Source organism: Poecile atricapillus, chromosome 14, assembly GCF_030490865.1.
Source record: "Poecile atricapillus isolate bPoeAtr1 chromosome 14, bPoeAtr1.hap1, whole genome shotgun sequence".
Lineage (NCBI taxonomy): Eukaryota > Metazoa > Chordata > Aves > Passeriformes > Paridae > Poecile > Poecile atricapillus.
In genome coordinates, this window is record NC_081262.1 from 17,025,437 (window position 1) to 17,040,032 (window position 14,596).

General features: G+C 42.4%; 1 protein-coding gene across 1 annotated transcript; it reads left to right on the forward strand.

The window, feature by feature from the left end:
* Positions 1–118: 118 nt before the first annotated feature.
* Positions 119–13,435, forward strand: IL4R (interleukin 4 receptor). The gene is made up of 11 exons (XM_058850194.1): positions 119–198; positions 2,702–2,779; positions 3,326–3,439; positions 5,918–6,059; positions 6,876–7,027; positions 8,069–8,223; positions 8,807–8,963; positions 9,695–9,794; positions 10,387–10,456; positions 10,595–10,668; positions 10,767–13,435. Exons 3-11 carry the CDS (start codon positions 3,370–3,372, stop codon positions 12,490–12,492), a joined length of 2,646 nt encoding a protein of 881 aa, XP_058706177.1. The 5' UTR covers positions 119–198; positions 2,702–2,779; positions 3,326–3,369; the 3' UTR covers positions 12,493–13,435.
* Positions 13,436–14,596: the final 1,161 nt, after the last annotated feature.

Genomic DNA, 14,596 nt, shown 5'->3' on the forward strand with positions numbered 1-14,596 from the left:
CCCCGGCCCCGCCCCCGCCACAGATGGCCCCGCCCCGCGCAGGCCCCGCCCCGGGCCCTGCCCGGCCCGGGCCCGCCCCACGCTGGCCCCGCCCCGGCCCCGCCCCGCTCGGCCCCGGCCCGGACGGGGGGCGGGGGCTGGAGGCCTCGGGCCGGGCCCGGGACAGCGCCGCGTTCTCGCTCCGGAGCCCGGTACAAGGTACGTCCGCGGCCCTTCGTCCTGGCGTCAGGACCGGCTCCTTCTCGTTACTTGTGCTTGGCGCGCCGTTCGTGCGGTCTTTTTTTGCCTGCCCGTTCTGGGAAGGGCGGAAGGTTCGTGCTTCTTCCGGAGCTTGGCCGGGCGGAGATCCCGGGGCCCGTCCCGTGCGGCAGCTCCGGCTGGAGCCCGCGGGCAGAATCGCTCATCTTTTCTTGAGATTGTTAAACTCGAGTGCTCCTTTTACAATATTTTAGATAGAAGTGGTATAATTCCCCGAATCGTGGCTTCCGCCGGGTGCGCTGCGCGGTGGGCGCGGCAGCCGCGTCTGTCCCGGGGCCGCATCCCCGATTGGAGCCGTTCCCGGCCGTGCCCAGCCCCGGGCTCGGGCCGTGCCCAGCCCCGGGCTCGGGCCGTGCCCAGCCCCGGGCTCGGGCCGTGCCCAGCCCCGGGCTCGGGCCGTGCCCAGCCCCGGCCTCGGGCCGTGCCCAGCCCCGGGCTCGGGCCGTGCCCAGCCCCGGCCTCGGGCCGTGCCCCCCGTGTGCCCGGAGGCCCACAGAGCTTCGGAGCGGTTCGTGCCGAGCACCCGGGGAGGGGCGGTTTCTCCTCAGAAGCCATTGCGCTCTCCACAAGCTTTCTTTTCAAGGTTTGATACAGAAGCTGTTGGTGAACCTTTTGCTTTGCCCTGTGCCGCTTTTCTCATTTTATTCAGTGTTTATAGCCAGTGCTAGAAAGCGAGACAAGACGTGGCTCAGTTTTAAAAAGAGGCAGTTTAAAACAGGGAGTTATACGTCAGCTGTACAATTGCAGCAATGGAGCATTAAACAGTCTTATTTAATATCTGACCTTTTGGTTTGGGCAGGAGTTTCTCTTCTTGCATAACAGTTTTGCAGATTACACCTGTTAATGAAATGTGTCCCTAATTTCCTTGGAAGACCAGACCAAAAGTTAGTACCATTTTTTTGATAATGAATGAAATCATTTTAATCACATCATATTTTTTTCAAGAAACAGAAAGGTTAAGCGGTCAAAGCATGTAGCTTGTGCCAGTAATCATGTAGATCTGCTTCTAACTCAAACAGAGATTTCTTTCCTAGTTTTGGGGAAGTGACATATGTCTTTAGAATTTACTTTCCTCAAATATATCAGAGTTTCTAGGTTTGCTGCAATTTTAGTATTGTCTATATGTGTTACATACTTTTTTAAGATTGTTATGTCATTGTCCGATATAAGGAAAAGCTTAAGAGGTAACAGGCAGAGGAACTGTGGATGTTTTAAAATTTTCTCTGTTTGCAGTTTCATTAAAGCTCTGGCTCAACTCCATTTTCATGCACATATACAGATCCGTTCTTCCATGAGAAGATGGTTTTGGTCTGCCATCTGTTCATCATGCTTACAGGGTTCAGGATTCTCTGCCAAAGTTTTAAGAGTTCTGAGAGTTTCTTGGAATTCCAGTCATGTGGCAGTATTACCTAACAGTGGAAAGCAAGTGCTTCCTTTCTCGAGAATTCTGGGAAAAAGGGAAATGAAGGAAATTTTTTTATTATTTTTTTTTTATTTTGTGCCAGAGCAGTTGGCTCTTTTTTTTCTGAGCAGCACCAAAGGTGCTTGTGTTCTTTAAAAAAAAAAAAGTATTACTGTGCTTAGTCACATTTCATCTATTCTCAGAATATGAAAAATTGAGCTCTTGAGTAATAGTTTTCTCAAGCTCTTACAAGAAATTTGTCTTTCAGGTTTATCTTTTATTACTAGATGAACAGTAACTGCCCCAGAGAAGGTCACATAAGAGTGTCCATTCTGATCTTCTATTTTCACTAACAATGTCCTTATCCCTTAACTTCTAGGATGGATATTTTCAGTCAGACAGACAGACAGACTCACCTCTGTCAGACACGTGAAATGTGGTTCTGCTGCATGGTTAGCTTGGGGATGAGAGTCTTGAACCACCATCCAAAAATACCTTTTGGTGGCCTTTTCTACTTCAGAATCTGACCGAGCTTCTGCAGAACACCCAACACCATTCACCTGCTGAAGGAGATTCTCCTCTCCCTTTCCCTCTCCCTTCCCTCCCCTCCCCTTCCCTTCCCTTCCCTTCCCTTCATCACACTGAGAGAATCGTCAGGGTTTGAAATAAAAACTAGTGTACTACCTGGGAGCCCTACAGGTATAAACAGAACAGCTGAACCTTGCAGACATGAAAGTTAGAAAATTCCAAAACCATGAGAGGAAGCAACCAAAGGATTGTGTCTTAACAATGTGCTGCTGACCCAATTTCATCCCTCTTTATACTGAAAGCAAAGCCAAAAACATATTACCTAGCATGACTTCACCTACAGATTTATCAGACTTTTAAATGGATCACATCCATTTCTAGTGAAATGAAAGCTGGTCACCTTATCTTAGGCGTGAAGTAGCTGCATTAGGTGTAGAGGTGAAAAAATCTTGGGGACACTTGCTATTTTTAAGTCTGAAATTAATTATTTTATCTTTTTTTTTATTTACTTAGACAGTTTTGCTATGCTTAGAGACATAAAAGCTGCATTATTTTCCTTCTCCAAAGTTGGTCTGGTTATATCATGATTAGGTATGTGTTTTACAACTTCTAATTATTTGATGTTTTAATGAATGTGCATTCTGTTGGACCAATACTCAGAGTTCCTTGCTAGTTTTTTTTTTAAGAGGGTGATACTCAGATTATCAAGGCACTGGTGATGGGACTTGGGGAAAACATTTTAGTCAATAGATTGGACACTTCATTCTTAAATTCTTTTACTTATCTGAGTGGAATCATAGGGCTTTGGTGACAATGCCACTGACTTTGGTCTAGTGCTTGCCCTTTTTTAGCCTTCACATACCAGCAACTTTTCTGGTAGCTAAAGAGAGTAGGTTCATTGCCAATGTCAGTCCCGTATCCTCTGTAATTAAAATTTTGCAGAAAAGTCTTCTAGCTCATTTGTATTCTCCTTATTCTTCTACATGTCTCATAACATGAGCTAATTTTAGGGGTCAGAGGTGGAAAATGGGTACAGCAGGGGGTCTGAATTCTAACATCTAGCAGAGGGGTAGGAAAAACTATACTTTTAGCATAACTGAGACAGGGATGTAAGCTTATTATGTTTTCTGTTGGCAGAATTGCAGCACAGCTTTTCCTACTGAAACTGACAATTGTCAATAATGGCAAGACTCCCAAGTGCTGTACTGTATACCCTGTGGGTCCTTTTCTTTTCATATACAACAAATAAAGGTATGTTTGTCAATATTTTAAATTATTATATTGAAGCTTTTCTTGACAGCATTTTTCCATGACCACTAGGTAATGCTGTTGCCACTAGTTAACTATAAAATTTTAACTTCAAATGTCAGAAATATCCCTGTACTAGAAAAAAATCTTCTTGGTTTTTTTTTTTTTTTCTTTATATTGACCTTTTCTTATGTGGGCAAGAAAAACTAGAAATTTGCAGGAAGGAGAAACAGGTTTGGAAAGCCATCTCCTCCTTCCCCACTATCTGATCTGCACTGGACACCTCACTATGAGTGAGGTCTCGGCGTAGCCCAGGCAGCTCTGCAGGAAGCTCTGGTGTCCCCTGGCTGCTGTGGTTTGGCCGTGGGGCCACCAGGGAGCAAGATAAAGTGAAACTGTTAGTCATCATAGCTTAGCACAGAAGGAAGAGCTTCATTTAACTGAAGTATTCTTGAAAGTGTAAGATGATTAACACATTGAAAAATAATCATTCATCTTTAAGAGCCTTAGATTGATAGTACTTCTGTTAAAAGTACATTTCAAAGTGAGAAAAGGAAACTAGCAATAAAATTATAAATAGCAACCAAATATAAACAACATCAGTAGGGTAATGATTATTGTAAAATAAAAAGCAGTGTGACTGTTAAAATGTTGCAGAAGTTTGACTTGCTGCTTTTTTGATGAGTGTTAAAGAATTTGGTATCATGCAGAAAAAAAGGGAACCTAACATGGTACTGCCATCCAGAAAGGACATAACAGCAACAGTTCTTATCTACAAGATAAATATTTAGCCTTAGTAACTAAACCAGAACATTTTCTAAAATGTTGAACACTAATGAAACCATGAATCACAGTCAGTTCTAGGTTTATAAGCAGTCAATATACCAGACAACTTAGAATCCAAATTTTATAGATCCCATTGTGCTATGTATCATATCCACTCAAAGGTATCTGTCCATCGCATTTTACATTTGCAGATCCTGTATCGGAGTGTGCAGAAGTTGGACCATAGTAAATAACACAAGTGGACTACAGAAAAGGGGAGATAAAAAAAAATATATAGGGAAGATAAAAAAATTAGGTACTTTCAGCATAAAAAACTTGGGAGGAATAATCTGAAATTTAGGTACCACTTGGATGGAATAAGCCTGTGAAGCAGAACTGGTTGAAGGACAATTACCTTGCAGGATGTGAATAGCTGGCAGCTGAATCTTGAATTTGCAACGTAAATGACCAGCATGGAGAGTTGGTAAAGTACTGGGCCATGTACACAAACTTTGGTCTTGTATAATTCCCACCGAAAATCTTCTAGCAGAATCCCTTTGGAAATTCTCAGAAAATATTAATAGAATTCAAAAAAACAGTCAAAGCTATTTTAATTTTTTTACAGAAGATTAACATGTAAATCAGGAAAGAATTTATATTTGTACAGCTTGTGCAAGGAAAGGGAGATACTGTTATTATTTACCTGTGAAAGAGAAGTCAGACATCAGAAAGGGCAAATAATTGCCTTGCATTATAAAAGTATTAGCTATTTCTAGCTATTTCCTAATGGTCACATTCCAGGGTCCAGTACCAGGGTTGGTGCACTGTTAGTCCTAATAACAGCATGACCTTACTGTCACCTAGCTTCTCCTCTTCTGTGTATCACTCTTGTGGAGCACATTGAAATAAAGAAACGTGAGGCTGGAAGGGAGATTGAGGATTGTGGATTCTATTTCCACTTCCAGTTTTAACAAAGATATTTTGACCAGCATATTCTATTTTTTGCTTAAGTATTGCCAGTGAAAATAGTTCTAAATTTGAACATTGGTGTGCAGAGTCTCTGGGCTTTTGTGTACCTCCTCGGTGCCTGGCTCGGCATGACTCAGTCTCTCCTCGGTCTTGAATGCTCTCATAACAATGACAAGTAGAAGACAGAACAGGAAGTACTGAATGAAATGAAGGTAAATACTAGAAGAAAGACTGTGGTAGGAAGATCTTCTAGGCACTAGGGAGCCGCTCTGGGGAGGCATAAAGTGTGCTTTTGGGAAGTTTAGAACCATTGTAGGTAAAGCATGAGTCGTGACTGTAAGCAGTGATCCTGGTCTGACTCCGTTAGTTATCTGCATTTTGGGTTTTGAACCTTTTGTATTTAATAGGTGGAATGGTGCTGTTTGGTAATTTAATGCTGATGTGTTTTAAATAGAGCTACTGGAATCAGATTTTCTGTTCTTGGAAGTCTGTGTTGGCTGAGATGTGCCTTTCTATCTCAATATTACTACTGCAGACTCTTCCTCTCCAAGGCCATAGATGTTGTCTCCAGAAAGATGGAGACAGTCTGAGTGCCCCTCTTTCCATTTACCCAGACACAAAAAGTAACAATGTTTTCACTTAATTTGTAGGGGTGTAGCAGCTCTGTTTAGATGAAAAATTATTTCTGCTTAGTCCACTCTAGTCTTCTGATTCTCTTGCTTCTCATTGTATGCTGCTTTCCCATAGTTATGACTGCAGGACACATACAAGAATTTGCATGCTTCACTGACTATGACAAAGAGCTGATTTGTCACTGGAAGGTGCCTGCACAAACCAATTGCTCCAAAGAATTCCTGCTCTGCTACAGAAAGGAAACTTCTTCTTTGTCGTAAGTGTTTAATAAGATGTTACACTGTCATTGTTAGAACTTCATATATCCTGCAGCCACTATTGGCTTTAATTCCCTCCCTCTACTGTAGGTGCCTGGGACAAAATGTACTTCAGATTATTTCTCTTAAAATGGGTTTCTGCAATTAACAGCACTCTGTTCAGTGGTCTACTCCTCTGTAGAACTTTCTGCTCTCTTAGTACAGAGGAGGGATCAAGTCCTACTGGTAGGAGTGGTAGGTCTGTTAGAAGTTTACAAAACCTTAGTGCAAAATTTTACCTTCTTCATGAGAAATTTTACTTGATTCACTGGTCTGTAGTCTGTGTGAAAAATATTTTCCACTGGAGCCCAGGTGATTGTCTCCGCATACAATCTAACTCCATGTTCAGGCACAGACTGTTGTCCCTGTTCTGAGCAGGGCCTGTCTTCATCTCTTACAAAAGAAGATACATCTGGGTTTTCCTGTTCCTCACTGCATGATTTCTCCACACCAACATTCAAATAACCTTGCTCATACACTTCAATGAACCTGTTCCTATGCTAACAACCTGTTAGAATGTTCCTTTAGAAGCTGAAGTGTGACAAAGGGTGGTATTTGGGATCAATCCTTAGCCTTTTGTGCAATACACATACCCGGGGGGTAGCTAGGGAGGGTGGGTTATTTCGGGATCTTAGTTTTGTTTTGGAAACATTTCTGGGAACAGACTTTTCTCAGTTTTGATTAGTTATAGATGTTGGGAAACTTGATTTCACCTTTTCAAGGAATAGTATGTCACATTCTCTTAAACATCACATAATTTTGTGCCTGTTTTTCAGAAACATGTGTGTTCCTGAGAATGAAAAAGACAGTTTAAGGTGCACTTGTACAATATATTCAGATTATTTTGTATCAGGCCTCACATATATTCTAGCTCTACAATTCAATGGCACTGATGTGTGGAATTACAATGTTACACCAGCCCTTTTTGGTAAGTACTTGTTTACTTTGTCACTGGCACATCTGGTTCCAGGCTTTGCAATCCTAGCTAACTTCTCATTCACTTCACCAGAACTTTTTTTGCTTGTCAGAGGTGCAGTGTTGTGGTAGCTTAAATGCAAAATCCATTTGTTTTAGAACCCTGATTCTGGATTAGATTCTTAAGGAATTAGTATAAGTAATGGGGAAAGCAGAGAATGATTCTTCCTCTAGCTGTACCCTCTCAGCTGCGAGCCAAAAGGAGTTTAGTGGTTTAGATTATCTTTAGTGCATTTTATTTGTGGCATACAAGATGAAGAGGAATCATTCTGCTTTCAGTTTCTAGAAAGAAACTAGGTTATCCCTGCTGAAATTCCTCCCATTCCTGTCTCTGTCATACTCTGATCTTTCATGCTAGTTGAATCATGCTACATGAGCAGAAGATTTTTTTACAGTAATTGCTGTTGTATTTTAACAGCCAGTGATAAAAAGTTAAAGAGACTGGACAGAGTGTAGACACAGTTCATGTCTCTGCCTAGGCTCCCAGTTTGGTCAGAACAGTTTGTTGGTAGCACCTGTCACCTTAAGCACTCAGAGAAACCATTTTCATACCTTAGGCGGCCAAGGAGCTGGTTATCTTCAGAATACTTGATTTATGCTGCTGCTTACCTGTCAAATAAGCAGAAGTCCACATCAGTCTCCAAGAGACAGGAAGCCAGGACAACTTGACTGCGACACTGGAGCTCTGTGCCCACCCAGCCTTACAGCTGGTACTGTCAGGGCACGGGTTGTTCCTGTTTCTCCAGGCTGAAAGCTGCATCCAGTGCACAAAAAGGCTGTGCTTTCAGTTTGTTCACCAGCTTAAAAAATCATTGCTTGTTAATAAATACCCTGAAGTTGCTCAGGTTTGGGTTCTCTATTCCTGTGCTACAGCACATTGAAAAGGGCTAAGTGCATTGACTGCAATGATACTCTGGTCTCTGGTGAATTTTTCTCTCTGCTTCCCTCTATTGGTTCTCTCCCGTTATGCTGTTCTGTATTTTTTAACATGTAGTTAAGCCAAGAGCCCCCAAAAATCTTGCCATTGAGAAAGCTGAAAATGGTAACTTCAATCTGAGTTGGGAGGAGAGCTACTCTCCTTCATCCTTGCTCTCTGGACAGCCAGTCATCTATGAAGTGAAATACTGGAGGAAGCAGCACCCGACAGAGGTAAGAGACACCCAGTCTCTTCATTTTCTGTCTCCAGAGCTTTAAAGTTTAAAAAGTCCTCTAGAAAGTCACTTCATGAATAATATTGTAAGGGCCAGCCAGAGTAAGTCCCACAGTGTTCATGATTACACACTTGGTACAGTTCACTTTGACCCCAAGATGGTTCAGCCGGATGTCAGAGGACTGAAACTCTTCTGACTGCCACCCCAGAATGGTCTGCTGTTTGCAGTAGACAGGGCAGAAACTGAATATACTATGCTTCTGTTCCCTGAGCTTCATTTGCTCCCTAGACGTCTGGAAGCTGGAGGTTGGTAGCTCTGTGGGGCAGGTGAGGCACTTCAAACACCCTTCTGAATAATCCAGCATTTCTGGGCTGGGCTTCTTCTGGCAGCAGAAGAACGTACATGGTGGCAGGTAACAAATACCACCTGCTGATGACATGAACTGCGATATCATACACAATCATTGATTTGTTCATTCGTGAAAAGTCACTGAAGAACATAACCGTATTGGTATTTAGTTGCTGTCACTAACCTTTCACCCTGTAAAGAAATCAAAGTGAACTTTCTCACTTTCTTTTCAGGTTTCTGTAAAAGCAATTAACCACCAGGCAAAAAGCTTTGAGATTACTGCCAGCTCCTTGAAGAGAGGCTATGATTACATTGTAAGTCTCAGGTGTAACTACACGGACTACCCAGCCTACTGGAGTGAATGGAGTGAAGAAGTTGAATTTCACTATGGTAATAATGTCAGAAATAGCAGCTTGGTAAAAGGATGGTATATAGTCTTACATACTCTTCTACTCTCCTGGAAGAGAGTTATGGACTCATCATCTTCATCATTTTGAATGTAATGGGAATACATCTGTAAAGGCTTCCAAAGACACTAAATACAGATAGGCAACTCCTTGGGAAACTAAGCAAGAGAAGACTAAGGGAGGTTGGATTGCTTAGCCTTTTGAAATAAAGGCTGAAAGGAATGTGTTCATTCTCCATAATACAGCAACATTGATGTGAGAGCAAGTGTGTATAAATGAACAAGATAGATAGATAGATGCTGCAAACTAAGGATTATTTTAATAGAGGTATGAGGGTTTATAAAAACTCCTGAACAGCAGCAGGGAGAATAAGAAACATAGCTGCACTACAGTGACAATGATAATGCCATTTTAGGCCCTGTGTGACAGACCTTGTCCCTGAGGGCTGGCAGTGGCATCGCAGTGCACATCGGCTGTCCCAGCTCCTGCCACGCCCAGTAGCTGCCCACAGTAGCTGTGCCAGGCATCTCCCACACGCCATCCACCATCGCTTCTGGCAGCTCTGGGGGTCTGTTGGTTATGTGCTGGAGGCTTTATTTTACATCTTCTAAAAGAGTGGTTTTTTTAACTTGCAGAAGAGCAGCAAATAACAAGGTATTGCCAATGCTTACATTTAGATGGACATTCACATGTAAATATTTGCTTGTTTAACAGATTACCAGGTGAGGACTGAAGACCTTTTGCAGACGGCTGTGCCCACATCCTGCATACTGATCATGGCAGGATCTGTAATTTGTTACTTCTGTTTCACCAAGTAGGTATCCTGCTTGTTACAGAGTTTACAGGGTAACATAATTGTGTATAGGGCTATCAGTCTTGCTATTGATTAGCAGAATGTCTGGTAGCACTAAAATCTAGTCTTTTGGGTTTTCTCAGCGCCTTTATCTAGCTGTCTGTGAGCAGAGATTTTTATAAACACAAGTCAGTTGCACTCTGTCATTTTCTGAATAGTTTTTATTAATCTTACTAGAATAGGCTTATTTTATAGTAGGGGGTTGTCAGTTTTGGACCTTGGTCTTTGCTGGAATTCAAGTAATGATGGCTAAATACCTTTATTTCTTTCAAAAAATTTTAAATGGTAATCAGAAAATGAGATCCTGTCTATTTCACACATCATTTTAAACATGATGAGAAGAACAGGTGACTGTCATTGTGAAGAGCAGTCACATATCAAACATACAAACATCTTTGCACTGGTTTAATGAAAAGCAGGAGATGCCCAAAACTATCACTTTCTGTCTCTGCAATGCAGATGCCTAAGAGGGAAAGGAGATCAGAAGGGAGAAATGTACACTGATTAAGCCCAAGTCCAATCAAAACAAGTAATTTTCATTCTTCCCTTGCAGAGTGAAGAAAGAATGGTGGGATCAAATCCCAAATCCTGCAAAGAGCCATTTGGTTGTAAAAAATGTCAAGGTAATCTAAAAGCTTTGCAAAAAATACCTTCTCCTGAGTATCAGAAGTAGAATATGTAATTAAATTCTATTGTCTGACTAGTGTAAGGGATACTAAATTCAGCTCATATGTGTCCTGTCTCATTTGTATCTTTATTAGTTTTCAGTTTTGTGCTACTTTGATGAAATTAAGTTCCCATTCCACGACTTAAAGCAGAATCATATGGAACAAATGTAAGTAAGATTAAAAAAAATCCCTCTGCTTTACAGCATAAAATTGTTTCCTGTACCATAAACATTAACTGTCCTGTCCTTTTAACTTCCAAAAACAGAAGTTGCAAGAACTGTCCGGCTCAAAGTTTGTCAAGCCAAGACTTCAAGGGAAGAGATAACATCAGAAACGTTGAGAAATCTTGCAGTTGCCACAACAAGTCTGGAGAGTGGTTGTCAAAAGGAAGCAGTGCTGATACAATACCAGTTGAAGAGTGTATAGAAATCTGTGAATGTTTAACAGACAGTGAAACTGAGAGCCAAGAAGAAACTGGCAACCAGATTACCATGTCTGAGCCTTTTGAGAGCAGCATCAGTGCTTTCAGAGAGCACCCTGAACACAATGAGTTACTAGCTAACATGTTTGATGCACTCCTGGCAGATGAAAATAACATGCAAGACAGTAAAGGTCCAAACATCCCCACAGCTGAGGGGAAAACCTTAGAGAACATGGGGTCAGAAAATCCATCACAGCAAAATCCAAAAGAAAGTGCAGCCAAAAGTCTGCAACTGTGTGATATTTCTCATACAGCTCCCCTTTTCACCAAAGCCTCTCAAGATGACTACAACTGTAGTACAGCCAGCAAAGAGTCAGAACAATCAGAAGAATCCTTTGAATCTGGCTATCGGAGCTCCAGCATAAATTCTGCTTCTCTGGATGCAAGAGATCTGCAACAAATGATTCATCAAAGCCTTTTTCTATCTAGTTCTGAAAGTGAGCATGACTCTTGTGTCCTGATCCAGGAGTCTACAAAGAAATCACTGTTTGGAACCAAAACAGACAGAATAAACAGCCCTGTAGACAAGAGTTTTGATACCCTTGTGTCTGCATCCATGGGTTTGTGTGGTTCTGCCTACAAGAGCTGTGACGCCCTTTTGCCTCCATCCCTGGAGCCCTGTGGCTCTGCCTACAGGAGCTTTAATATGCTTGTGTCTGCATGCAAGGAGCCAAGCAGCTCTGCATACAAGAGCTTCAATGCCCTCTTGTCTCAGTCAGTGGATAACAGTAGCCTGACTCTGTGCTTTGAAAGCGTGCCTTCACCATCTTTGAGACAGTTGTCAGAGACACCAAAATGCAGCTGCAGAGATCAAAGCCCTCAGCCCGCTAGCAATCAGACATGTTCTAACAACTACAGATCTCCCAGCACTGAGCTTGATTTTCCAAACACCTGTTCAGAACATACTGATTTTGTGTCTTTCTCCACACATGCAAATGAAGGTGCTTCAGCTTTTCTTTCAGAGGAAGAAATACATAAGCAAGTAATACATCAAAATGTTCAAAGAAAGGCAAATATAATTTCTTGCCCCACTGTACCTCAGCCAGCTGGTTATCAGCCTTTCGGTAGTGCAGGTAAATGTAATGGTGTATACTGGGACAGTGACAATGAATTTACCACTACATCACTATATGAATCCTTCGTTAGTCTGTGCAACAACCTGAGTGAAGCACCTCCAGATACTGCAATCTATGAATCTGACCCAAGAATTAAGGACAGTGTGTGTTTGACTGTTCAGGGCTCTGCCTGCACCATTGTCCCAGGTTTAGCATCTAGTGAGAATGACAGACAGACTAGTGATGGCAGCGCTTGGATCAACAGCACTAATGAGCTGTCTGGTGATAGCAATGATGAAAATACCAGCAGAGATGAACAGTTGTTGCATTGGTTAGAGATGAAATGTCAAGATGTAAATAGCAGAGAAAGAGCTATAAAGGGAACAAAATTGAAAAGCTTTAACCCTACTGGTAAAGTAATGCAAGACGGTGGTGGTAACAGACTAAAATACTGACTTCTGCTGCCACTCACACAACCACTTGGGGGAACTTCATTGCAAGGGGAAGTGAAGAGGTGCTGAAGCATGCAGACAGGGATGATGGGTGTGGCTCAGCAGACAGCTTACCAGCACTGCTGGACAGTATTGGGCTAAACTTAAAAAAACTGCAGAGCCCCTGGAGCTTTATGGCCTAGACAAAATGTTACCTTCTCATCCTGTGAGTAACTCCTATCCTTCTGATTCTCATACCATTCACAGTGAGGACTCCAGACTGACACTTGCAGTTAAAAAAAAGACCAGTAGAACTGTTAATGGAAAATAGCAGGAAGAATGAGAAAAAAAATTAAACTTGTGCAAACCCTTGCCCAAGAGGACAGCTGCTATATGGAGATAGCCTAACCACATTTGTCAAAACTGAACTAGTCTTTGGAAATAAACTGTATGACAAGTTGAATTGTTGCTTGTTATTTCAGTCTTGACTGAAGTGAGGGCTGCTATAGGTCACCCGTGATTCATTGGGTTGCAGCACTCATGCCTGCCTGAGGCTGGCAGCCAGGACATGATGCAGACCCCTGGGGACAGTTGGGGTTAGCACCCAGCAGTGGCAGCCACAGTTCTACAGGGACAAAGTCAGAGCTGGTGTCTCCAGCTGTGAGCAGTCTCTAAAAGGGACAGCAGCTGCAGGAAGCAGGAGTTCTTAGTACAACTCCTGTGGTTATTGCCCTGACTGTTTGTTGCTTGGGAAGCACACAAAGGTGATGTGGAAAATGCTGATACACCTGAAAGTGGGATATAGGTGGAGGTCCAAAAGGAAGGTGATTGATTTATCACACAGCTTCTATAACTTACTTCTTTTGGGGTGGGGGATGTTGTCCTGTGTGTTTAGCCCTGGCACGGGGTGTATGTTTGTACCTGACCAATCAAGACCTGAAATAAAGACTACCATCATTTGCACTTACACAGTGGTATTATTGGTGATCAGTTTCTTATCTTGTAGAAACAAGCAGTTACTTCGGCAGTTTTAAAAGGAATCAGGGATTTCTAAGCAGTGTTTCTTCCCAGAAACATTATCCAGTGTGTGGTCTGACACTCTGCCTTCATGGAATACTTTGTTTGCCTTGTTCTTGTCTACTCAGAATGGGAATTAGCCTGCACCTTAAAGGCAGTATGTACTTGTTGTTGTATAGTTATTCAAGAAGTTTTGCCGACAACTTCTTTACAGCATAATTACATGTTTCGGTGTGGTGAATTCCACCCTAGTATGTTGGCAGCAGCATAAAGCAGTTAAGAACAATTAAGTAATGGGGTTCTATTGAAATGTATACAATTATTCTCATTTAGAAAGCTCTATTTGTATTGCCATTCATGAGGAAGGAAACACTAATGCTAAGTACAGCAACTGGTACTGCAAATCTCTTTTCCAAGTTGGTAAAGTAGTAGAGGTATCTGTGTAGGGACACCAGTGGTGCTTTCTTTCCCTTTTACTCCTGTGCTCTCTCTTGCGCTCTTTGTGAAATCCTCCATGAAAGCTTGTGCTTGGCTGGAGAGGTCTGCTCTGGCCAACTTTGCTGCAGCACTTGCATGATTCATGCAGTTTGTGTTCTAGCCCTGACAGAGGTGCTTCCAAAGTGTTTTGTTTTGTATGCAGTTGCTTTTACAAAAAATAGGTAATTTTTATTAATTGTTGGGAGAACTATGCCTGTGCAATGCCCAGACGTGTGCCCATGAACGCACACAAACACAGATCATTTCTCACCTCTGCAGATTGCTGAATACAAGGTCTGCCCCAGGCTCCCACGTGATGATGCATCTTGATCTCACATTACCCGGAATTTTAGGGTTTTTACCACGCTTCTGTGACTGAGACCTTGCAGTCACGGCCAGAGCTCTCAAGGCTTCTCCTACTGCACCAAAGGCACAAGGTCGGAGGCCAAGCAACAGCTCAGCAGGAACTTTCTGGTGAAAAAAAGCAGAGAGATCAGAGAACTTAGTTTGGTTTTCAACTGCAGGACTGTTGTCTTCCTAAGCAGATTGCTCCAAAGCAAAGGAAAAACACAGTCAAGTGAGGAAGAGGGCACTTTCCACATACCTCACTAACACAACCAAAGTTAAAGCTTAA

What these genes read in the sequence shown, in the direction of transcription:
- IL4R (XM_058850194.1), top strand. Translation starts at nt 3,370, where the DNA reads ATGGCAAGACTCCCAAGTGCTGTACTGTATACCCTGTGGGTCCTTTTC. An exon ending in GGAAGCAGCACCCGACAGAG is followed by an intron (nt 8,224 to 8,806) that starts GTAAGAGACACC and finishes CTTTCTTTTCAG; the next exon opens with GTTTCTGTAAAAGCAATTAA. An exon ending in CAGAATCATATGGAACAAAT is followed by an intron (nt 10,669 to 10,766) that starts GTAAGTAAGATT and finishes TTCCAAAAACAG; the next exon opens with AAGTTGCAAGAACTGTCCGG.